This window comes from Ambystoma mexicanum, chromosome 7q, assembly GCF_040938575.1.
Source record: "Ambystoma mexicanum isolate Mex_15411 chromosome 7q, UKY_AmexF1_1, whole genome shotgun sequence".
NCBI classification, from domain to species: Eukaryota; Metazoa; Chordata; class Amphibia; order Caudata; family Ambystomatidae; genus Ambystoma; species Ambystoma mexicanum.
Window position 1 is genome coordinate 844,209,063 of NC_090941.1, and position 24,152 is coordinate 844,233,214.

At 45.3% G+C, this 24,152-nt stretch overlaps 1 protein-coding gene across 2 annotated transcripts in view; it reads left to right on the top strand.

The window, feature by feature from the left end:
- Window positions 1-24,152, top strand: part of MRE11 (MRE11 homolog, double strand break repair nuclease) — a 1,502,633-nt gene that overhangs the window by 96,383 nt on the left and 1,382,098 nt on the right. For both annotated transcript variants that reach the window (XM_069639266.1, XM_069639267.1), the window contains exon 3: window positions 10,564-10,696. In XM_069639266.1, coding sequence (XP_069495367.1) covers window positions 10,564-10,696 — 133 coding nt within the window. The remainder of the gene's footprint in view (window positions 1-10,563; window positions 10,697-24,152) is intronic.

The following is a 24,152-nucleotide window of genomic DNA, read 5'->3' on the forward strand; positions in this document are numbered from 1 at the left end:
ACGCGAGAGACCATTGTGTGCTAAAGAAGATTGAAGTGGCAACATAATATCGCACAATTGAAGGCTGCACGCATGTGGATGAGATGTGAAGAAAGGCAGACCTGCGAATGAACCTTTAAATAACGATAGCTGTAAAGTCAGAAATACTGATTAATGGAGTAGTTCAGCGAAAGGAAGTAGCCCACTCAAAAGTCTCAGTGAAAGGTGAAAGTTTGTTGCGATAAAGTGAATGAACTGTAAAAGTGAAGTGATTGAAACTGACCCTGAGAAAAGGGCAGAGTAAAAAGGTGAACATCGAACTTTGGTGCATAATACAGTGAACTACTCAGACCAGGAAGCATTGATATGATATGATAAGTTATTTATAACACACTTAATACCCAGAGGTTTCTAAGCGTGGAGACAGGGATCGAACCTGTGTTTCTCCGTGTCGTCTTGTTTCCAACTCGAGCACGCTGCCGCTGAGCTATCCTCCTGGTACTGGAGGATTGGGGGGGAAGAAACATAGGAGTGTGAGATTAAAGCTGGAAAGTCAAAGTGGTCCTGCAGCGGTCTGTAGAAAAAAGCCACACACATTTGAAAGTCTTTGACATCAGGAAACGGTCCGAACCCGACGGAGGGAGACCAACGTGAACTTTTGCTGTGAAATGTCGGAGCTAGACGGGGGGAGGGTACTGACGGGAACTTTTTGATGAACTGGGTTTTGGAGATTGGAAAATAAGACTTTAATGTGGAAGGCCAGGCTGGCTTCGATCCACATCTTGAACTGCCTTTGTGTGTTAAGAGCCTGAGCCAGAGTGTGTCATCTTTCCTACAGTCACCTCTGTGCTGTTCAACGTGGGGAGGAGAGCTGATTCAGCCTCATTTGTTCTTTCCATTTGAACACTGACTTTACTTTGTATACATATTCTCCTTTTCACACTTTTTGGCCAAGATTATAGGGCAGGCATTAGGTTTGTGTTAGTATAGGCCATTTTGATTTGACACACTCTTCTAGGACTGTTTATATTTATTATTTGATGGTTGAGACTACTCCCATCTTAGCTATAGGGCAAAGTAAGAGTGTCTCCAACACCATTGAAACGTCAATAAAGGTTTTACAGATTTTGCCTTTTGTGTCAGTGTCACACTTGTGATAGCATGTTCCCTTACACACTTCACAAACAACATCCAAGATAAAGTGCATGTGTATTAGAGTGTAAAGATATAAACTGCCAGAAAAGAATTCCCGGCTGGTGCCACACGTTTATCCACTATGAGCCACTACTCTGTAACATGTGGTGTTAAAGTAAATTGACACGTACATTCAAAAAAATTAGACAAAACCAATATTAATAACAATCGCAAACATAAGTACAAACTTGAGTTTTGGAGAAGAGTTGCAAAGGTTTAACATCCTTTTGCCATCCTTTTAACCATCTCGGGTGTGCAGATCCTAATGTTAAAGCTGGAAAAGGAACGGAGCACCCTCCATAAATATAATCGTATCGTATGTATCATGGCTTATGGTTTGCCCTAGGACTGGCCTTCTGTAATTTTTCTTCTTCAATGGGCTTCCTCGTTATGCCAGATGCTGTGCCACACACAAATAGCCCCCTGCCCTTTTAGATACATTTATTGTCATCTCTGCTCCTCCCATCCCAAATCACGGTACATCCTGAGATGAATCCGATGGGACTCCTCACTGATTCCCTGGCAGTGACCTCTTCCCATGTGGCCATGGGACGGCAGCTGCTACCCGATCCTGACCCGGGGGGGTGGTTATATGAGGTAGGATCACATGAGAGGGGACAACTTCCGGGGAGAGGGGATGACTCCATTGGATGAGATGCGGTATCACCCCCCCTCACCCTTTTTCTGACAAAGACCTTACAATATCCAAGTTTTTGGTGGCTTATTGTCACCCCACAATTCCCCCTTATTGTCAAAATCAGAATTCCTTTCCTTTCTGACACCCGAGACAAATATCCATGCATACCTCAAATATTCACAACACACATAAAACATATTGTGTCTGATATTTATGCATGTAAGATTTTTGAACAGCAGCAGTTTAGAAGTCCAAGTACATGTGTGGACTTCGTCTCAGTACTTGAGGTTTTATGGGAGTTTAAGAAGAGGAGGCAAGAGTTGATGCAAATCCCAAAGACTAACATGCAGGCTACAAACAAAGGAGGGTCTGGGAATCTCTCTACCAGCACGAACACAGCCTAATGACCTGTTCTTGGGTGAATAACCCCTGGGAGAGACTCTACCAAGTCTTTAGCTCACTGTCCTTTTCACAGAGAAGAAATTTCCCCGCATATCAGCCTTTGTCCTGCCCAGAGAGACAACTGTTTCACCTCACTGATGATGCCCAACAAGGCTGAAACACGTGTATGGGATTACTGATGGTACTCTTGTTCAGAGGAGAATTGCCTAGCATTTCGGCGCTGGACTGCCCCTGGGCACGACAAAGGCTGATATGCGGGGAAATTTCTTCTCTGTGAAAAGGACAGTGAGCTAAAGACTTGGTAGAGTCTCTCCCAGGGGTTATTCACCCAAGAACAGGTCATTGGGCTGTGTTCGTGCTGGTAGAGAGATTCCCAGACCCCCCTTTGTTTGCTAACATGCAGGCTGTTTGTTCTATTGACATTAAAGTGCCTGGGACCTTTACAAATGGCATCTGCAAAATCCAGCACGGGAGTACGGGAAAGAACAGTCAAGGAGAAAGCCGACAGAGAAGACGGGCAGATACTTAAGGAGGCTCGTAAACGTGAGTCATGACCGTGGTGTGAAGGAGGGAGAAGTGCAGCAGACATACCTGAAGGAACGTGCGAGCACCAAGAGACACAGAAGCTCCAGGAAGGATGATCATGCCGGGATACGGCATTCTCCGGTCCAGGCAACAGAGAGAACCCAACGAGTGAACTCGGAGCTGCAGGAAACGCTGTGGAGACGTCTGCATCGTGTCAGAAGCCAGACCAAGGAAGAAGCTTCACCGCAGAGGCACACCATAAGTCAGAAACGCTGCGGACAACCGGTGACTCTGCCCAGAGGCATTAGGGACCCCAGGGCATACCAACACCCTTGTAATCAAGTGAATGAAATAAGTCGGATTGATATTGTCCACCTTGACCTCATTCAGATTGAGACGGCTAGCCGTCTCAAAAGATGCCTTGAGGACTTGGGAGCCTGGATGGGAAGTAACTGGTTAAAGCTGAACGGTAGTAAGACTGAGGTCTTGGTTGCGAGTACTACATCTCCCCACCAGTTTTGGACCGCTGAGTTCTGGCCCGTCTCATTGGGCCCTCTCCCCACCCCTGTTACGTCGGTCAGAAACCTCGGGGTAAGATTTTCTGCATTCCCTTTCTATGGATGAGCAGGTGGTGGCGATATGTAAATCCGGCCACTTCAAGCTCTGCATTCTCCGTAAGGTTCTTCCTTTTCTTCCGGCAGTTTGCCAGGCGCCAGTGGTTGGCGCTTTAGTTTTAAGCGTGCTGGACTACTGCAGTTCCCTCTACCTGGCTCAGCCCTGCTATCTGATTAAGTGGCTTCAGCTACTGCAGAATGCGGCAACCAGAGAAATCCTTCATCCTCCTTTTGGAACACATATGTCTCCTTTGCTTAGGAAACTGCATTGGCTTCTGTTATGTGTAATCTCCCACGAGATGTCTCAGAATCCCCATGGCCCTGTGCTCTGTTTTTGAATGTTTCTGTCAGTTTTTCCACTTGCTGTTGAACCCTCCGGGGGCCTCAAATAAAGCGCTTGCTTACTTTCACACGGCTCGCCTGTTTACTTCATTTGGCGACAAGGCGCTGTATCCCTGAGGCCCCCGGGAGCATGCTTCACCACCCGACCAGCGAGCGCAGCGCTCCATACAGCCATAGACTCCTGCGCTAGTGCACGCAGCAGCCCCAATCCGGCGACCGCCGACTTCGGAAGCAGAGCCAGAGAACAGCCCACGGCGACACAAAGTAATCGGTGAGAAAAGTTGGGATTAAGCACATTTCCCATTTTGTGTGGTCACACAATCAATACCGAGAGTCTGCCGAATTGAAAAAAGGACCCTAGTGCGTGGACCATCATGCGGCCATTTTGAAAGCCTGCCGGCAACATTGCAGCATACGTTGCCATGACAACTGTGCTACGCGGCTTCTCCATGGAAAGGATTCTCGCTTAATGTGCAAATACCCTGCCCGAACTCAATCAAAGCGCTCCTCAGCTATCGAAAGAGTCATCATAACGACACAGTGGGCCCGATCAACTGCCACAACAAGTTGTGATGAGTTAACACAACCACCATTCCCAGATCTGCTTGGCCTTGTGAACAGTTACCATACATCACGCCTTGGCATTTTTCTTGCATACGATCAGCTGCCACAACAACAAGTTGTGATAAGTTAGCACAACAACTATTGCCAGACCTGCCAAGCATCTTTTAACATTTGCCATACCATCAACACTTTTGATGTACTGTGAGTGGTGCCCTGAGTGCTGAAACACTAGGCGCATTCATCACCCACACCCACCATGCAAGGCGTTCCGCCTCCCACCAAGTTCCTCCCATGCCGTGGAAAGCTGACATGTCCCTGGGAGCAATGGATCGATGGCTTCCATGTTTACCTCGGGGCCATTGGAGGCAGTAAGTTCAACGATGACCTCAAGGAAGCAACCCTGTTGAATTGCATAGGGGCAGAAGCCCTGAGACTGTTCAGAACACTTCCCGAACCTGACGACGTAGTAGGGAATGGCAACCGCAAGTTTGACATTGCATTGGCCAAACTCAGCAGTCACTTTGGCAACAAAACCAACCTAGTCCTGGAAAGATACAGGTTCTTTTCCAGAAAACGGCTCAAAGGAGTGTCAATTGATTGATACATAGCATCTCTTAGGGCACTTTTGTCGACCTGCAGCTTCACAGGCGTCAGCGATGAATATTTGAGAGACCAACTTGTGCTGAATGTGGCTGATCCACGCATCCAACAGAAACTATGCAAATGAAAAATTCCACTCTGGACCAAGCCACCTAGATAGTGAGGAGCACGGAATTTGGGGATCGGTGCATGAAGGAAAGACTTGACCACACAACTAGTGTGGAGATAAAGTCTGTCAGTCCTGAGCTTCAGCCTAACGAGCCTTTAATAGCAGTAGTGAGAAAGGATCTGCCATCACGAGGTTAGAGATCCAGCTCAAACAGGAGAAGGCCATCTGAGTACAGCTCCCAGAACCCAACGCGCTGCCAGAGGTGCGGATGGTACAAGCATGGCTTTCCTGACAAAGAATGCCCCGCCATGGCTGTTGAGTGTTATAAGTGCGGCCAGCTTGGGCATTTTGCCAAAGTCTGCAGGAATTAGCGGGGAAGGTCAACCAGATATGGCAATTTCACCAGGGGACCTTTCATCAGATCAGCCTTTGTGAGAGCTGTCGAAAGTAACCAAGAGCACAATGACATGCTTTCCATCAATCAAACACAACCACCAGTACAAATACTCACCGTCACTTCTCTGCAACAGTGCAAGGGTCCCTGGGTCAACATGCAAATCAACGGCATATCCTTACCTGTAATGGTGGACACCGGCTTTCCCTATACCATGGTGGATCGTGAGACCTTCTTGAGTGTACTTTCTGGCAAAATGCACGACCTGCGGAGCAGTTATGTGAGGGCTACCGGTTGTGGAAAGACCCCTATCGACATTATGGGATATGTGTGGGTGAACCTCAAGTTCCATGACAGAGAATAATATTGCAAACTCTTCGTAGCTAAGAATGGCTCCTCTGTTGTAGGCTGAGAAGAGCAAGCCGCCCTTCGAGTGAGGATACACCCTGGGGAAGAAATCCCTGTGCTGAGTGTGCTTAAGACCGATGCTGATATCAAGTCTATTCTAGCAAAACAATTTCCCAAGGTGTTCTGTGACAAGATGGGGCCCCTTGAGGGTTTCCAACACTGGATCGTACTCAAGAGGGGCGCCGTCCCCATAGCCCATCAAGTCTGCGGAATTCCCTTTGGAGCAAAGGAAGCGCTGAGAAAAGAACTTGCACGCCTCTGCAATGAGATTATCATACAGCCCATCGAGAGTTCAGAATGGCTTGCCCCTATTGTTTTAGTGAAAAAGCCCGACAATTCCATAAGGATGTGCGTCGACCTGAGAGACCTGAACACAAATATATGGGTCGACAGACACACCCTTCCTAACATATCTGAGCTCCTATCGACCTTGAAACCTGCAAAGTATTTTAGTACCCTAGACCTCTCCTCTGCCTATCACCAAATTGCTTTGGAGGAGAGCTCAAGGAACTTAACATCTTTTGTCACACCTCTTGGGGCATTTATGTTTAACAGAATGCCTTTCGGACTCGCTTCAGCCGCGGCAGTATTTCAGAGGGTAATGTCGCACCTATTTGGAGGGCTTGACGGCGTACACTGTTTTCAGGACGATATCATCTCGGCCAGCACGGAGGAAGAGCACAACGCAAAACTTATGGGTGTCTTGCAGGTGATACAAAAAAGTGGTCTCGCGCTTAAATTAGAGAAGTGCAATATAAAATGCAACCAAGTTTCATACCTTGGTCATTCCATCGACGCCAATGGCATCAGCCCCAAAAAGAAACTCATGGGCACCATATTGAACATCGCAGAACCTGATAACAAAGATCAACTAAGGAGCTTCCTCGGCATGACGGGAGTACTACTCCAAGTTTATAAGCAACTATGCTGATAAGACCAATCGATGCTTGAAAGGAAAGAGATTGGAATACTGACAAGAGAAAAGCAAACCACGAAATTTGAAAAAATACCTCTGCATGATATGGCAATATGGGGGAGAATTGAAACAAGTGTCATCCTAAGTAAATACATTGAACGGAACAAAGCAGATGCAGATGTGATATAATGAAAAGGAAACAAACTAATAAGAAGTCCTGTAAAGAGAAGTCACCAGGTCGTTTATATACGAGGGGGAAGATACCTGGCAGGCAAGTATACAAGGGGAATCTGTAAAAGCTCAGAGCCGGATTCCTGGCAGGGGGACTATACCAGGCAATCCACCAAAGTTGTGTAAAGACTTTAACATTGTGGAAAGATACGTGGCAGGGGAGTATACCAGGGAATCTAAGAAATCCATAAAATAAGTCCTGACAGTCAAATATACAAAGCATTTGAATCTGTAAAATAACTCTGAGCATCTTGGGAACATATCTGGCAGGGGAATATACCGGGAGACCTGAAAAACCCATGAGAGAAATTCTGATAAAGGAGTATATCAGACAATCCTTCAAAGTTACAAGAACAGTTAATGAAAGACTATTTTGGAACTTATTATTTGAACAAGAGCTTTCTGAATCCAGGATAAAAACCTCAAGGAATAGTTTGAGAAAGTGACACTCTTGTGATACAGAGAAACTATTGTTTAAAAGAGACACTTTGCCATCCTATAACAATCCAGGGGAAGGGAAGAAACCATCCTCTGGATCCAAGGGTATCTCCTTGGAAAACACTTTTTGGATGTATCCTTTGTTTTGGATATGAACACTTTACACTGAAAGTAAGTCAGACATTTCTTTGCACCCTTAATTGTTTGTTCTTAGTGTTGGGGTCAGTTTAGAATGTTTTGGACACAAGGACGATTGCTAAGTTATTAATTACTTGAAACAGACTGATTCTTAGTTTCTTAGGTAGAGCACCTTTTTTCTTTAGGATAGGGCCACAGAGGCGTTATTCGAACGTGTTTTATGTTCAATAAAATGTTTGACTGCGAATATTACAACCTTGCATCCGCCTCTCATTTCTGACCCCTCACAATCCATAGCACGCCTCCCCACCCCCTTATCTCTCTGGAAGCCCAGGTGCACATGAATGACACGATTGGGGGCACTACTCTTATGTTTTAATTTTGCTTATTTATTGATCCCTAGAATGCAGCACTTGCAGTTCAAATAGGATGACCACTCTTTGGCGGAGGGCAGTAGTGGTCTAAATCTTCACCAGGCCTCTTGGCATCACAGAACTCTATGCCCTTTTCACATGAATTCAACATTTAAAAGGTGCATCCCTACCCTTCCTCCCTGGACCCAACATTCCTTTCTCAGCTCCTTTGAGCTCTGCAGCTGGACTGTGGCCTTGACAGCTTCTCTCTGGGGAAAGGCAGGGGGACTTGTCTCAGGATCAACTGGACAGAGCCACAGCTCCACATTCAGCCCGTTTCTCATACTTTCACAAAACAGATCCTGTAACGTGCCCTAAAATCCAACATGGTGGAACTCCTACCTTAGCCCTTGGACCGCCTACCTATGTCCGCTATCTACTAGCACATCTATGAAAATAGAACGCTGTATACTACTGCTAAATGCGAAATACATGACCCTTACTTTAACCTCTGCATCTGCCACGTGAATACATTGTTGCTCTTTCTGTTTGGCTATATGGTGTTTCTAATATGTGTCAAAGTTAACTACACATGGATACATGCGCATTCTGCTACGCCCAACGAGGACTGCTAGCACTAGGCCACCTGTTAATGTTTTGCGCAGTCTAAATCTCTTTGCCTGCCTAGTACGTTGCACTTGCATCCCAGCATATGCTAGACTGCTTGCTCCTTCTCTATCAAAAATATTCCAAGAAGCAAAGAGTGCAGGGCTATTGCCCCTTATGGTGTAGCAAGCCCGAGAGATAACGCTGCCAAAACCTTATGAGGATGAGATGTTAACAGCATCTTAAACCTCTCCCATCCTTATACAGGCACCAAACTGCTCAGTGGTTTCATAACCCAGTGTATGCAAAGGGTGGTCTCGATCATATTCATTCTGATCAGTCGATGTCACATAGAAATATCCTGATGAAACCCAGACTGTTTGAGTTTACGACTGCAAAGTAGACCAAAGCAGAAAAGACCTTCAATTCTCTGAGCTGGGATTGACTTTGGAATGCTGCAGAGATTTATCTTCGGACTTTCACTGATTGGATTGTTTAATTTGCTATACATGAAACCGGTGGCTAGCATTGGGTCACAAAAAATATATTCCCTGGAAAGGGAATTTAGGCACGGTACTCAGCAGGAGTGTCCCCTCTCACTGCTCATATTCACATTAGCAGTAGAGCCGATGGCAAGTAGACTTGGGAAAGTTTGACTATCAAGGTTTGCCAATGGCACGGTTACTGAAGTGATTGTGTTGTATGAAGAAATCCTATTGTACATACGCAATCAAAAATAAACGTTCCCAGAAATACTGGAGTAGATCAAATATTTTCACGTAACAACCGGTGTGAAAAAAAACTGGGCTGAATCTTATTCCCTGAGGGGGCGGACATAGAGGGCACCATTTATGGACTTTCAGATCATATGGTTACTGGCTGGGTTCTGAGAAATAGGGATACAAGTCTATCCCTCAAACGGCAGCGGGTGGGTAGGAGGGAGGCCATGCAAATCTGCTGCAGCAGAATTTATATAGAAGGATTCCTGGGATTAAATGTAGGAAACCTCTAGCAAAAATTGTTTCTCCCCATTTTACTATAGGAACATCAATCCAACCCGGTGCTGAGACGGGATGCATTTTAAAGCAGTTGACAGAATTTTGTCTGAATTTATGCGGGAGAGCAGGTTACAAACGGTGAGTGTGGCCACCCTGGGAACTGCCCTACAAGAAAGGAGACCTTTTAAGTCCTAGACATTGAGTGATTTTTTGCAGCCTCGCAGTTGCAGCATGTAGTAGACTTATTACAGCGGTGGGTGGTGTCACTCCCCCTGGGATGTTTACTGGAGGGAGCCCACAAATGTAGGGGGGAAAATACTAGAATTGATCCAGTTCTCCTTTCAGATACGGAGGATGAAGTTTGGCTATGGACTCGTCCGCTTCAAGAAGGGCATCTATGTGAGAGGTTCATATTTGCTTGAAAAGTAACTTTAATATATGCAGTGAAAACTTCAAAAACAAGTAATTCAGAAGATGCGATGATGTCAAGCAGGAGTTATGGTATTCCGACTTCTCAATTCTTCATGCACCCAGAACTGCAAACGACTACCAAAAATGATTGCTGGACCACCCAGCAGAGCCATGTTTTTCAACCCTGATACAAATGATGGCAGCTGAAGTGGGAGGGCGAAAGAACGTGAAAATGCTGTATTGCCTGCTATTTTCCTTGGCATCTTAAGATATGAGACCTCTCACTGTGCAGGGAAACTTGGCACTTTTTTAATGCAGCTTTTTTTGGGGATCGGGGCAGCCCATAGCACTCCTCAAATGGAGTTATGTGAAAGTGTAGCTCCATGTTCAGCATTTTCCAGCAAAGAGTGGGTGAGTGCTAAGTAATACTACATGAACTGCAGTGTGGAGTTTCTTGGCCTCCTTTTCAGTCATCGCCCTTTCCTGTTTTGCGAAAATTGAGCACCACACATATATACGTATTTCACAGTAAGAACAAAACCTTAAGAAATAATTGCAAGAATGAAAACACTACTGCGAGTGGATCTGACGTTTGCACCATTGAGTGTTTGACAGGTTCACCATATTTCTGCAACTGCAGTTTATTATCTGACATAGGGTGTTGAAATATTTTCTTACATTGCCCAATGTTCTCTCTGACACAGTGATGATGACAGTACCTTCAACATTCTGGTGGCCACCGATATCCACCTCGGGTACATGGAGAAAGACGCTGTGCGAGGAAATGATTCTTTCGTGACTTTTGATGAAATTCTTAGACTTGCACAGGAACATGAAGTAAGTGAAGTTCTTTGTAAACTGGAGTTATTCCAAGTTCTTGATACTTTGATGCTGGTCTAGGGAAGCTTGTATGTGCAGTTATCACTATCCCAACATGACATTTTGATTGAAATGTGTTTTAAAGGGAAGCTGCATTTGTCAGTATACGAGGCACCATAGTATTTTGACTGTGAAGGAGGGAAAAAAACTGAACTGATTCAAACACGTTGATTTTCCTGCATGTTCTCCAATGTCTAAATAACAAGCACATTCAATATTTATGAAATCCACTTCAATCTGGCTGTTTCTATTGATTATGTATTTTTTTTAAGTGTTTTTGTTTATTTTTAAGTATTTTATTTTTATTCGTTTTTTGGTTTCCAAGTAAACTTTACACAAAAAATAAATCGATAAAACGAAGGAGCGTAACAATATAATCATTTCATTATTCTTTTCCAATACACATAAAACAATAAAGCAAAAAAAGAAAACAAAATGTAAAACCTCCCTTTCCTTTAAAATGTCAATTGTTATTCTATAGCCCAATTTGATTAATTTCCTTACAAACTGTCCTTATTTCATCCGAATCTTAGAACATGCCTATTTAAGTATATTTGATGTCCAATCTCACTTATATATCTTAAAGTAGCTAAGGCTAGCAAGACATTTTCCCTGCCCCAATTTGAGGCCACAAAACAGCACATGTTCAAACATTAGCATTAGGGATGTAATGGTATAACGGTATAACGGTATACCGTTAAAGATACCGTGAACAACTTAATTGAACAATAACCGTCAAGTTGTTTATACCGGTATACTTTTTACACCGTTAAGTGTGCTTTTCAATCTGATTTGGAAAAGCTGTAGTAAGCAAGTGTTGCGCAGTCTTGGTCTTTCACTGTTGGATGTGCCGTGTGCTAAGGAGGCCTTGTTTGGCAGACAAGAGCATAGGGAAAGTGAGGCCACATTAGTAAATGCAGCTTTGCTGCTGTGACCGCTCTTTCATTGTGATCAGTAGAGTCGGGTCAAAGATCAGCCGACTTTGAGCAAATTGTGTTGAAAGCTGCCCAGTGCCTGAACCTTTGTGTTCCCCATGCAAAGCTGGTAATGATGAGCTGACTGACTGGCTCTATAAGCATACCAGAGACTCCAGTTGATAGACTCCGTCAGACCTGGATTTCATGGGCAAACTAGAACAAAGTTATATTGTTTCAGGCATTATTTATTTGAAAGGCAGCGTACAGATTTTAAACGTTTTCACACAGTCGTGCTGCTCCGCGCTATAGGTCAGATCTTCTATGGTGATTGTCCCGATTTTCAATTTGCAATTAGCAAGACCACAGGGACGTCACGAGGTTTAGCGGAAAGTGAGAATTTTATTTTTCCTTTTGTTCGTATGTAAACAAATGTAATACAACCTTCAGTGACTTGCAAAACAATGGATCCTGGAGCACTTTGCTTAGCAACCACTCAGCCAGCAGGAGCAGAAATGTATTGATTCAGCCCGGCCCGGCATCATTTGCCATTAGTTCAGTAAGTTAAGGTCCTAGTACACTGAGCAAACACACATTGGAACGGCTCTTGCTCTGGTTGTGCAAATTGTGAAAAAAAGGACGGCCAGTGAAAGTCGTGCATATCGAATTACTCTCCCCAAGGTTTGGATTCAAGGAACTTAAGTTTCTCATGGTCATGGATCGGATAGCCATCCAGTTCTGTTTTAGCTTAGAATTCTGGGATTTGTTGTTTTACCACCAATATGAAAGATGGGGAACTACACGTCCCAGAATTCAAAGGGGGCAATGAACTGGATGCCCTTCTGATGCATGTCCACAAACAACTTTAGCTCTGTAGGCCAGGTATGGACTGGCCTTTAGGGCAAAAGGCCCATGGGCGAACCAAAAACGCAAAATGCTTGTGTGGGCCAGTTTTTTGGGTCAAAGTGGGGCACTTTTTTGGCCAAAGTGGGCCAGTTTGATGAGTGACTTCACTATGCGGCTAATCGTTTTGACCACTGTTGCTGAATAAATATTCTTTTAAATGTACAATTTGCATCACATTTTATCAAAAATCTCTCCCTTGGGTACTATTCAAACAGTGTTCCAAAGGGAATGAATTCCCATTTGCAACTGTGGGCCACTTTTATGTTGGTGCCCGAGACAATTTTATGCCCCAGTTGGACCCTGCTCTAAACTGTGTGAACACTGGGTTTATCAGTGCTTTCTGCTAGTAAATAAACTGCCCTGCACTGTCCTCTGTGTAGATTTGCATATTGGCACTAGAGTTGTTGCTTTGCTTGATCCTTCACCTACCTGCCTTCTGCATATGGCACTGGGCTCAGGCAGGACAGATTCTACATTCAATTTGAAGAATCCAGAGCAATGGGGGTGAAATACTTGTTAGGTCTATTCTCAATTTGTGACACCACCCATGAAACCATTTCTCCCTCTGAACTCTCATCACAAGGGCCCTAATGCACTCAGACCTGGGGAAAATGGTAATGATGGGGCTGTGGTTTGGTGGTGGTCTAGGCCATATTTGTGCGATGACCTGTGACTGAGCAATAAGCTCATTGCTCAAAATGTGCATTATAACACTTCCACTAGTCTAACTATTTCATTCAAGGCTATCAACGAGCGAGCACCATGAAAGACCAATTATGCAGCCGCCTTAGATTCCTGGAGTATCAGCTAAATCTGTGCAGATACAAGTTTCAAAACTAGAAAAGCATTGACTTAATGGTATAGTTAAAGAACTTCAAATGCAAAAAGGCAATGTAAAAACAAAAACCTATTTTTTTTGGTACAAGTAGTTTCAGTTGGAGTTGTTTTTAATGCTGTTCCGTACACCACACGTGCCTGACACAAAATCATTATATTAGCAACAGGAAGAATAAATACAGTGCCAAGAAGGAAAATGATTTACTTTGGGTTGGCGGCTTTGAGGTTTATATATTTATAATGGATAATGTTTTCTAAACATATGACAATGGGGGATTTCCCTGGTTCTATCATTGAATTAACATATAATAAGTCATACCGCAAAATTCACTCATCTCTTTGCATAGTCCCTGCTGCCATACCAAAGGGTAACATGTCAGTGATTACTTTTGGCCCGCAAGTAAACTAAAGGCTGTAATGTAAACAGAGTGCGTGCGTGTGTGTGTGTGTATGCGCACAAGCGCATCCTACCATTAGCCTGCATTGATCTGTGGCATGCAGATTATCAAGATGGCAACATGTTCATCTTCACCAGTAGCCAGTGGGGGAGCTAAAAGCCTAAATGACCACTTAAGAAAAACTATTAAGTTTGCTTAGCCAGTCACAGCAGGCCATGCCCGCCCCCACCCCTACACATGTATGTGTTTGTGTTGTTTGGTGGAAGTAAGGGGTGGCATTTCAGTGGAAAGTATGCTGAAAAGCCCAATTCTGGCCCTGGGTGCCTGTTTCTGTTCGTGATGATAAATCTGACAATTTATGACCTTTTAAGAAAATATTTGTTAAGATCAGTTAACTCCACCTGCTATACCGCGATAACCATGATATACCGTCATTTGGCAAGAAGGTTATCGTACCACCATAAAACTAATACCGTGACACCCCTAATTAGCATCCATTTGACCAGGCTTCTATCACCTTGTTGGTGGGCAACAGAATTCCGATAATTTAGCATTTTCAGGTATTTTACGACCAAGTTGTTTAATACCTCTGATTTTGTTCCTTCCATCTGAATCTTTAATTCTGAATACAATGATTTTTGAGAGGAATCCATACTTTTCCTGTAAAGTTCTCCATGATTCAATTGCTATTGGCAACAAGAGGCCCAACGCCTATCTCAAGACATCGACAAGCAACTTGGAAGCTCTAGAGTTCTTCTCCAAATGATCCCATACAATTTATCCCAATACAGAAGATCTTGGGTAAAAAGGATCTCTCCATATAATAGGCTTGAGATGACTTTTGTAATATTATAGAACTGGTTTAAATGTAAATGTTGCCAAATTGTGTATTTTTTTTTAATTTAAACTCTGTTGCAAACAGTATACATTTAGGGTGTAATCTGATAAAGGTGTGAATCGCTGTCATTTTTCAGTCGCACATAAAGCCAACATAGCTGAAATGATCAACTGCTTCAAGCTTCATTACATCTAAATAATAGCTCAAGGTCGACATTTTTCCTGTAACACAAAGTAAGAATATTTAGTTTTTCTTCAATTAATTTCCAAGTCCTTCTCCACCATGTAGTTCTGCATTAACAACAACCTTCGCTGTCGCCCTATCGAAGTTCTATCCAATATTACAAGGCCATCTTCATAAGCCAAATACTGAATCTGCAAAGGACCCAATTTTGGAGAATAAGCTCTAGCTTCTCTGTTTGTTGCCCAGGTCTGCTATGTAAAGATTGAAGAGTGTCGGGGCTAACACACAGCCCTCTCGAAGACTGCTATAGATTTTAACCGGATTGGACAGTGCCATCTAGCCTGATTATTCTCTTAACTGTGTGTAGTTTAATAACTGTATCTAGAACTGAGTCCGAAGTCCCTGACTTTTAAACTTTTCCCACAGTAGCTCCCGATTTTTTTTGTCGAAGTCTGATGACAAATCAATGAAGGCCAAGTAAATTGGCATTTTCTTGTTTCCTGTTGGAAAACTGAGATTGGAAGATCATTTAGATGGATTCATATACCTTTCCCGGAAGGCACGTTGATGTTTATCAAGAAGATCCTGCCCCAAAGCCTAACTCCGAAAGGATTATATAGGCCAAAATATATGCTGACCACATCAGAGGGTAATAGCTTACAGGTTCCAGCCTGTTGCCCTTCTTAAAAATTGGAACAAGAAGGAAGATCTTCCAAGAGATGAAATGTAAGCTTGTCGAATTAGATCTTTAAAGAGAGCATAAAGTATAGTTGCCCATAGTTTTGGCTTATCCTTCAAGGTGAGGTTCGATATTCCATCCAGGCCTGCCGCTTTGGATGGCTTGAGTTTTCATATCAAATCTAAAATGTCCTCCTTTGTGAACACTATATTACACTGTCTAGTTGTACTGGGCTCTGACAACTCAAACACTCCCCTAGGATCAGCATATAGCTCTCTGTAATATGTCAACAAGATGTTTTCTGCAATTGGATTTATTTGGAACTTCTCTTATTTGAAGTCCTTTGCATTAATCTGCTTTCAGAAGCAATGTCCTGGTTTGCTTATTATTGCCTGCAGCATTAAACTACAGTCCTTGACCAATGGGTATATTTGAAGTCCTTCAACCAATTTATATATTGTTGTTTAATTGTCTTGATCACCTGTGCAGTGTTTGTTGGGCCCCATTTATTTCCAGAATCTTCCTTCCTATGATTCTTTTTTCCTCCTGTATATTTATTATTAAAACTGTGTTTATTGATCATTAGTTTGGTCATAGGTGCCAGAAATATCTTGGATTGTTTCTTTAAAAATTAAACTACGTTTAAACCTTCGTTATCCTTCTATTCCTGATCTAAGGAGGACTAAGGTACTCCATGTGCATCGCATTGTTTGCTGCCTCCATTTTGAAATTGAATTTGGGTGTTTTCAGCATTACCTGTGCACCATGTGCATTGCATTGTTAGCTATGTATAGTTTATACATCTCTGTACCACTTATCCAATGTAATTATATTCCTTCTGGGTTTCACTTATGCTCTCTGTCTCAATCTACTAGGCCTCCTAGTGAGTTTAGCAGGAACTGTGCGGTACTGCCACTCCTCCCTCATTCATTGGCTAAACCTCTGCCTTCCTATGTCTCTCTCCATTTCCCCTATATTCTGTAACTGCTACACTATCACCCATCCCCCATCCCTCTCCAAGTCTGGCAGGAAATAGCACAAAAAAGACATTGTGAGTGCAAACCCTGGACTTTCCATTGCAGACCCCTATGCCAGGGCTTCCTCTAGAGAGGTTTTCACGGATACCCTTTTCTCTGTCCCCTCTCCTGATCTTTGGACCCCCCCCCAGCTCATTGCCACATCGGTACTTCCACACACTCCTCTATTAACGGTGGCACCAAGTGGGAAATTGTCTTGCCCGGTTTTGCATCCTCACGTTGCTACGTTAATGTCTATCACACTGACACCATTCTGGTTCATGGTCCACAACCCAACCTTCTTCTCTTTGACCGCATCATGCCCTCACTCATTAACATCCTTCCTTCGCCTGCATCTCCCCGGTCTACTCTCTCCCTCCCTCCTCTGAATGGTGTACCACATTGCTGTACCCCACCTCAGGATACCTTCAAAACCGCTCACCACCTCCACCTGGCCACTCTTAACGCCTGCTCAGCCAACAAACACTCCTCTGACATCTGTCTCCTTCTTGAAGACATTGACCTCGACATTCTCGCTCTTACCGAGACTTGGTTCAATGCCAGCTCAGTCACTGCCTTTGACTCCCTCCTCCCTGACGGCTTCAAGATATCCAAGCCTCAAACTCACTTCACTGGCGGGGAAAGAGTGCAGGGAGGTGGTTGCCTTAATCTTCTCTGAGTGGGTTCCTGTTTCCATCTTACCTAACCAGCCCGAGTCCTCTTTTCAAAGCCCCTCTTTTGCAAGTTGGTCACCTCTCTCACCTCCACTCTGACCATTGCTACCAACTACTGGCCTCCAGGCGCCACCTCCCTATTCTTCTCTGAATGGGCTGACTTCTGCTCTTCTTAATTTTCATCCACCTCTAACCCTCTCCTTCTAGGTGATTTGAACATTGAACTGGACTCCCCTGGCTCTGCATCCACTCTATTCACTGACCTCTGCACCTAGGTTTACCTCCCCATTCTCCCTTCCGGGCCAACCCACACAGCTGGACACACTCTCGATGCCCTCATACACTCTGACCTCACTCTCTCCCCCCATTGGTCACCGCTTTCTCCTCTCCCATCTGGGTCCCATTGGTCCCCTCTCCACCACCTCCCCCAAAAGTCCCACCAACCTCGTTCACTAACATCTGCCTAATGAAACGAGTGACTGTGGCTGCCTTTGCCTCCACCTTCACCCCCCTCACACACCCACCTCTGACTCTGCCCTCAGCAACCTCCATCTCTCCATCACCAACACTCTTGACATTCTTGCTCGAGTCATGAGGATCCGCCTGAAAAGCATAACACTTGGTACGACATCGAACTTTCAGCCCTGAAACAAAGTGCAGGGCAGCACAACGGAAGTGGCTAACTTCAGGCCCATCCTCTGACTAACTTGCCTGCCGCCTGCTCCAAAGGCAATACAGACGCGCCATCCGTACAAAGACAAGAGCCCACATACAGGCACGGGTCTCCGGCGCATCCAATAACTTGGCTGAACTTTTCAAAATCTGAAGGGAACTAGCCAGCCCCTCTGCAGTCTCCTACTCCCCTTCTCCTTACCATGCCCTCTGCAATGCACTGGCCTCACACTTTGCCACCAAAACTCATCACATTCTGACCACCCTTTCTACACTTCCTCACAATCCACCCCCTTGCTCATCCAGGACCATCAAGGATAACATTGGCTCTCTTGTCCCTGATCTCGCTGATTTCTGCAATCACTCTTTTGTCAGTGGATCTTTCCCCTCCCCCTTAAGCACTCCCCTGTGTGCCCACTCCTGAAAAAAACATCCTATGACCCTACCTACCCTGCCAGCTATCACCCTATCTCCATCACCCCCTTCCTGGGGAAGCTGTTTGAGAAACTGGCATTGCCCCAACTCAACTCTCACACTGAACTTGTGGGTGGCCTCCATCACCATCAATTTAGATTCCGAGCATCCAAAGACATGGAAACTGCTCTCCTGAACACCTGTGAAGAACTGCTCGCATCTCTGGACTCCAACTTCCCAGCTGTCCTTATCCTTCTCGATCTCTTCTCTGCATTTAATACAGTTAACCATTCCATCCTCATACAAAGGCTCCACGATACACTTGGTATCTCGGAATGGGCACTGGATTGGCGGTCCTCTTTCCTCACTAACTGCTCTCCCCAAGACATCCTCGGCCCCTTCTCCTCTCCTGCTTCATCTCCACCTGTGGTGCCCGTCAGGGCTCTATACTCTTCCCCCTGGCTCTTTAACATCTACCTTGCTCTCCTTGCATACCTCACCTCCTCTTTCTCCTCAAACTCTGAGTGTACGCAGACAACACACAGGTCTTCAGACTCCCTGATGACCCTCTTGCACCCTCCATCATCCCTGACTGCTTATCTGCCATCCAGTCCTGGTGCGGCTCCAAAGATCTCTGCCTCAAAGCCTGCAATACTGAGATCCTTTTCATTGGGACCCCTGCTCCCTCCTTCTTCCCCTCTCTGGCCTTCCTCCTTGGGCTCTCCCCTTGCGCCTTGAACTGAAGCCAGAAACCTTGGAGTCATCTTCGACTCCCATCTCTCCTTCCTCCCTCACACTCAGGAAATTGCCAAAAAGGCCTCCTTCCTCCCTCACACTCAGGAAATTGCCAAAAAGGCCAACGATCAGCTCTTCCTTCTCAAAGGAATATTTCCTTTTTTTTTCACTTTCCCCTCAGAGGCTCAATGTGACTCGAGCCCTGGTTCTCTCCAGATTTGACTACTGTAACAGCCTCCTCCTGAATCTTCATTTTTCCACACTGCAACCCCTCCAGCTTATCCAGAATAGGGCAGCGAGACTTACCTTTTGCCTTAAGCCCAGGGACCGCTTCTCTCCTGTACTAAAAAGTATTTACTGGCTCCCGGTTACTGCATGCATTAAATTCAAATCCCTCTGCATCATCCACAAGGCTGTCTGGGCCCGGGGATCACACTATCTTCAACTTTATATCACTAAACACTCACCATCTAGACCACTTTGTTCCTCTGGCACCAACTCTGTTTGTGTGTAAATAATGTTGCTAAACAGAGGGCAGGGGGTCGCTCACTTTCCTCTGCGGGCACCCTCCTATGGAATAGGCTACCCCTGCACCTTGAGCAGGATCTTCCCAAATTCCGGAAGCTCCTTAAGACTTTCCTCTTTTCCTCCACCTTCCCTCCTTCTTTTCTCTGCTAAGCCCACAGTTACTGGATTGTTGTATTTGGCCCTCATGCATCCTCAGGGCCTTGACCTCCCACACCAATTCTTCCCAGCTCCTGTCGATCTACAGCACTTTGCATCTGAACACCCTCTGATCTGGAGGCTCGGGCTTACAGCTCCCGCGGTCCAGACCGTGTAGCACTCAACATTCTTAGCACTTTGCCTATGGCACACCCACGAGCTCGGTCTCCCCAGCATGACCCCCTCTTCCCTCTTTCTTTCTTTCTGCACTTGCACGTTCCGAATACTCACAGGGCATAGTTGATTCGTCCCCCCAGCCCCGCTCTTAAATATTATGTTGTAATGCATTTCCCACCCTTGCTCCCTCCCTGCCCCGTGGGTGCTTTGAAACAGTATTTTCTTATTATATAAGCGCCTATCAAGCAATAAATACATAAATAAATAAATACAACCTCTCTATTTTGGCTTTAAATTTCCTAATTACATTTGGGTGCCAAACTAAACCTCTGTCACTTATCAACCATGAGATCTTCTGACCAACATGTCCTCTGATTATTATAGACATTGCAAAACGTGCATGTCAACGCCCAGTGGTCACTGCATTTAGAATGTATGGTGCTAAATTCAGCGCACATCACATATAGTTTGTGAAACAAATATGTAGTCAATTGTTGATGATTGTTTACCTCCTTGACAGGGTTGAAAACGGAAGTAGTATTCAATTTGCTATTCAAACTTAACAGATTCAAAGTCCTTATCAGACTTCATCAGTTGTACCCCTTCATATTTTCACTGATGCCCATGTTAGAATTTCATACGCGCAAATATTTTGGACCATCAGTTCAAATCCCCCGCAATGATGATAGTCGCTGAGTACCCGCTACTATACTATTAAAATATTTTTTATATATTCTAAAAACTCTAGCTCATACGTTGGAGTCACATTCCAATGAACATTTAAAACATTTAAAATCGGTATCTTGTCTACCGTCATACACTGACTCAATTCTTTAGACCATTCAACCACAAGGATGCCAGGGTGGCCTATGTCCCAGTTTTTACATATCACCCATTAGATCATTCTTTATGGCTGTTAACCCTCCAAATGAACATTCTCAAATACCTTTTTTAGCAGAATGTGTAAACCGAGAGAAGCCATCCAGGATTGGGGACTCCCGCAACCATGTTTCTTTTAGGACTGCAATTTGGTAAATCAAAAAATGTATCATTTCATCACTTGGTTGCAACAGATGACTAAATCCCCTGGTATTCCAGGATATCAAACCAAGATTCGAACCCTATAGATGTGAGTTCAGTGTATGAAATCCATTTTGGTATAATGCGGCCGATATCCAAGACCAGTCCACAACGTTATGTTGGGTAGATTCTTTTATATTTCACAATTTGGCCTGCGTCTGTGGCCCATTATCAATGTGTACCTTCCACCCCGGTTGCGAGATATCCCCTTCCCTAGAAACCTCACAGCATGGACTCTTTTTAGATGTTAATGAATCATTATTTTGTGTCACTGAAATGTCAAATGCATTGTAACCCATCAAAGCGTTTCCTTTTCTGCTAATAAATCATACACTAATTTAGACCGAATATGCATTACAACTGATGGCAGTTCTTTGCAGGTCACAACATTTGATTTGGTTAAGATCCTTTTGCTATCAAGATTCCAAGATTCGGTACGCCCGATAATAAATTCAGGATATTTGCAAAAATAACTATTACTGCTGACATTATCCTAAACACAAATTCCAGACACAATTTACCAAATCGGCTACTATCGTGAATTCGACCTCTGTGTCAAAAAAAGACTTAAAGTGAGGATTGTATTCTCTCAAAAGGTATCTTCTAATGTGCAGCAATTATATTTAGTTATAGGGTGAATGCTTCCATATTTTGACAAATCATAATGTCCAGTCAATAATTGTATTATTCATCTTAAGTTTATTTCTTATTTGAACTGATTTTCCAAAAGTAGAAAGACATTGGGCCTCATTACAAGTACTCCGGTCCGGAATTAACACTGCCGGTAAAACCATACCGGCACCGTTTCCATGTCCGCGCAATCATGACCCGCGGCCCCGGTAATAGCACCACCCTAAACCGCCACCGCGGAAATAGGGTTCCCCTTAAGTCCGTCTGCACGGAAACCGCTCCGTTACCGGCAACACTAAACACCGTGAGCATCACAACTAGCACGGACACGGAAATACCGGGAAAAAAATGGCGTAAAGACCGTGATCACGGTGGCGGAACCGCCACCACCGCGAACATGGCGTTATACACTGCCTGCTGAACTGAATCAGGGCACAGGTGCACCAAATCAGCCCAGCTGGACTTCGCAGGCCACTGGGAGCATACAAAAGGGCCACACCCAGCCCAACACAACACAGAACCATGCAGGCAGCAGGTCTAGTAGCACTGGGACTGGGCCTACTCAACCAACAGGCAGTACTGCACATGGTGGCAGTAATGGCGCAGAGGAGGAGGCGTAGGCGGCAACCAGCCAACCCTGCAGCCATGGCAAACCCCATTGCCCAGCCAGGCCGACCCCGCCGCCAGCCACCAATACCACGCATCAGGGCCTCACCCTGGAACCTCACCCCAGGACAGATCCACACCCTATACCGGCTGGATCGTGCAACAATCCTGCACATCACCGCCATGATTGAGGACAACATCAGCAGCCTAATTGACACCTCCACCGCCACCCTCCCCCCCTTGAAGGTTGTCTCAGTTCTGCATTTCCTTGGCACTGGCACCTATCAACACACGGTTGGTGAGCTGCACGGCATATCACAACCGTGTTTCTCAAAAATCCTGGTACAGGTACTGGATGCCCTGTTGCGCCATGTGTCGGAACACATAGCCCTACCCCGCACCCTCCCCGAGGTCATTGCCACCAAGTTGGCCTTCCATGCCATAGCAGGCATGCCAAATTGCATAGGCGCAGTTGACTGCACCCACGTCGAGCTGACAGTACCACATGCAATTGAGGCGGGGTTCCGCAATAGGAAACAGTATCACTCTTTGAATGTCCAGATGGTTTGTGATGCCATGCAACTGATTACACACTGCTGTGCACGTTTCCCAGGCTCATCACATGACTCAATGGTACTGCGGAATTCCACGTTGCCACGGTACATGGAACGCTATGCCGGACAAAACACGTGGCTATTGGGTGAGTACAGCTGACGATGCCACAACCCTGTCGGAGTGGTGTGTGTGTGTCCAGGCCAATGAGCATTGTGACTGTGCCGCTGTGACCGCACATGCATCACCCCCCTTCCATCTACCAAATACACAGCGGATGCCAAACATCATGAAGGAAGACATGACAGGGCACCACAATGTGCCCGTGCACACGCTGCCACAGCCAATCCCGTCACTGTCCCATTAACCCTGTGCCACTGCAGACACCCACCCTCAATTGAAACACTGCCCCAAAAAGCACGGGAGGCGTGTAAATGAGACAACGTGTATTTACTACTTCCGTACAGTGGAGTCACTCTGCCATGTGTGGACAGCACTGCACCATGACATGCACACAATCACATTTCACCCGCAGGGCACAGTAAACATGCAAGTTAATGTGTAGGCCCATATGCAGTCAGCGACATACCTCGTGATGCCCAAGACATACCTCCATACACTGCATGGTACATATGCATGAATGAATGATGATAGAAGAATGCACAGCAGCAGATGAGGACATGATGCCACAAACACTGACATGTTCCCCCCATCTACATCCTATGTAGGTGATGCGGGATATGCACTCACGCCATGGATGATGACACCTGTACGGAGACCAAGGAACAGGCATGAAGAGGCATACAATAGGGCACATATCCGCACACGTGGAATGATTGAGAGGACATTTGGACTGCTGAAGGCCTGTTTCCGCTGTCTGAGCAGATCTGGCGGATCACTGCTGTACAGCCCAGTGAAGACGGGCAAAATCACGCTTGTATGTGCCATGCTGCACAATATATGCCTGCGCAGGAACATCCCAATGCCACCAGACGCAGATGAGGAAGATGGGGATGGGGATGGGGATGGAGATGGGGATGGGGATGGGGATGGAGATGGGGATGGGATGGCACCGCCTCCCCCTGGGGGTCCACATGATGGCCAGAGAGCACGGGATGCCCTGATTGGCATTTACCTTTGAGTCACAGCACATTCACAGAAATGCACAAACATGGTGACGACAATGAATTAATAGTTGCACTGCTAAATAAATGATCAATGTCCACACATGTATGTCTAGATTTGAAATGGTCATGTATTGATGTGATAACAACAGGGAAGAAGGTGCATTGGTTAGGGAAGCTGTACACCCGGGGCCACCCACCACCCAAACGTGCCCACCCCCACCCAGAGCCCATTGTCCAAACCCCCAAAACTACCTACCCCACCACCCAAACGTGCCCACCCCTCTCACACACTTGTAGTCCACATGTGTCCTGC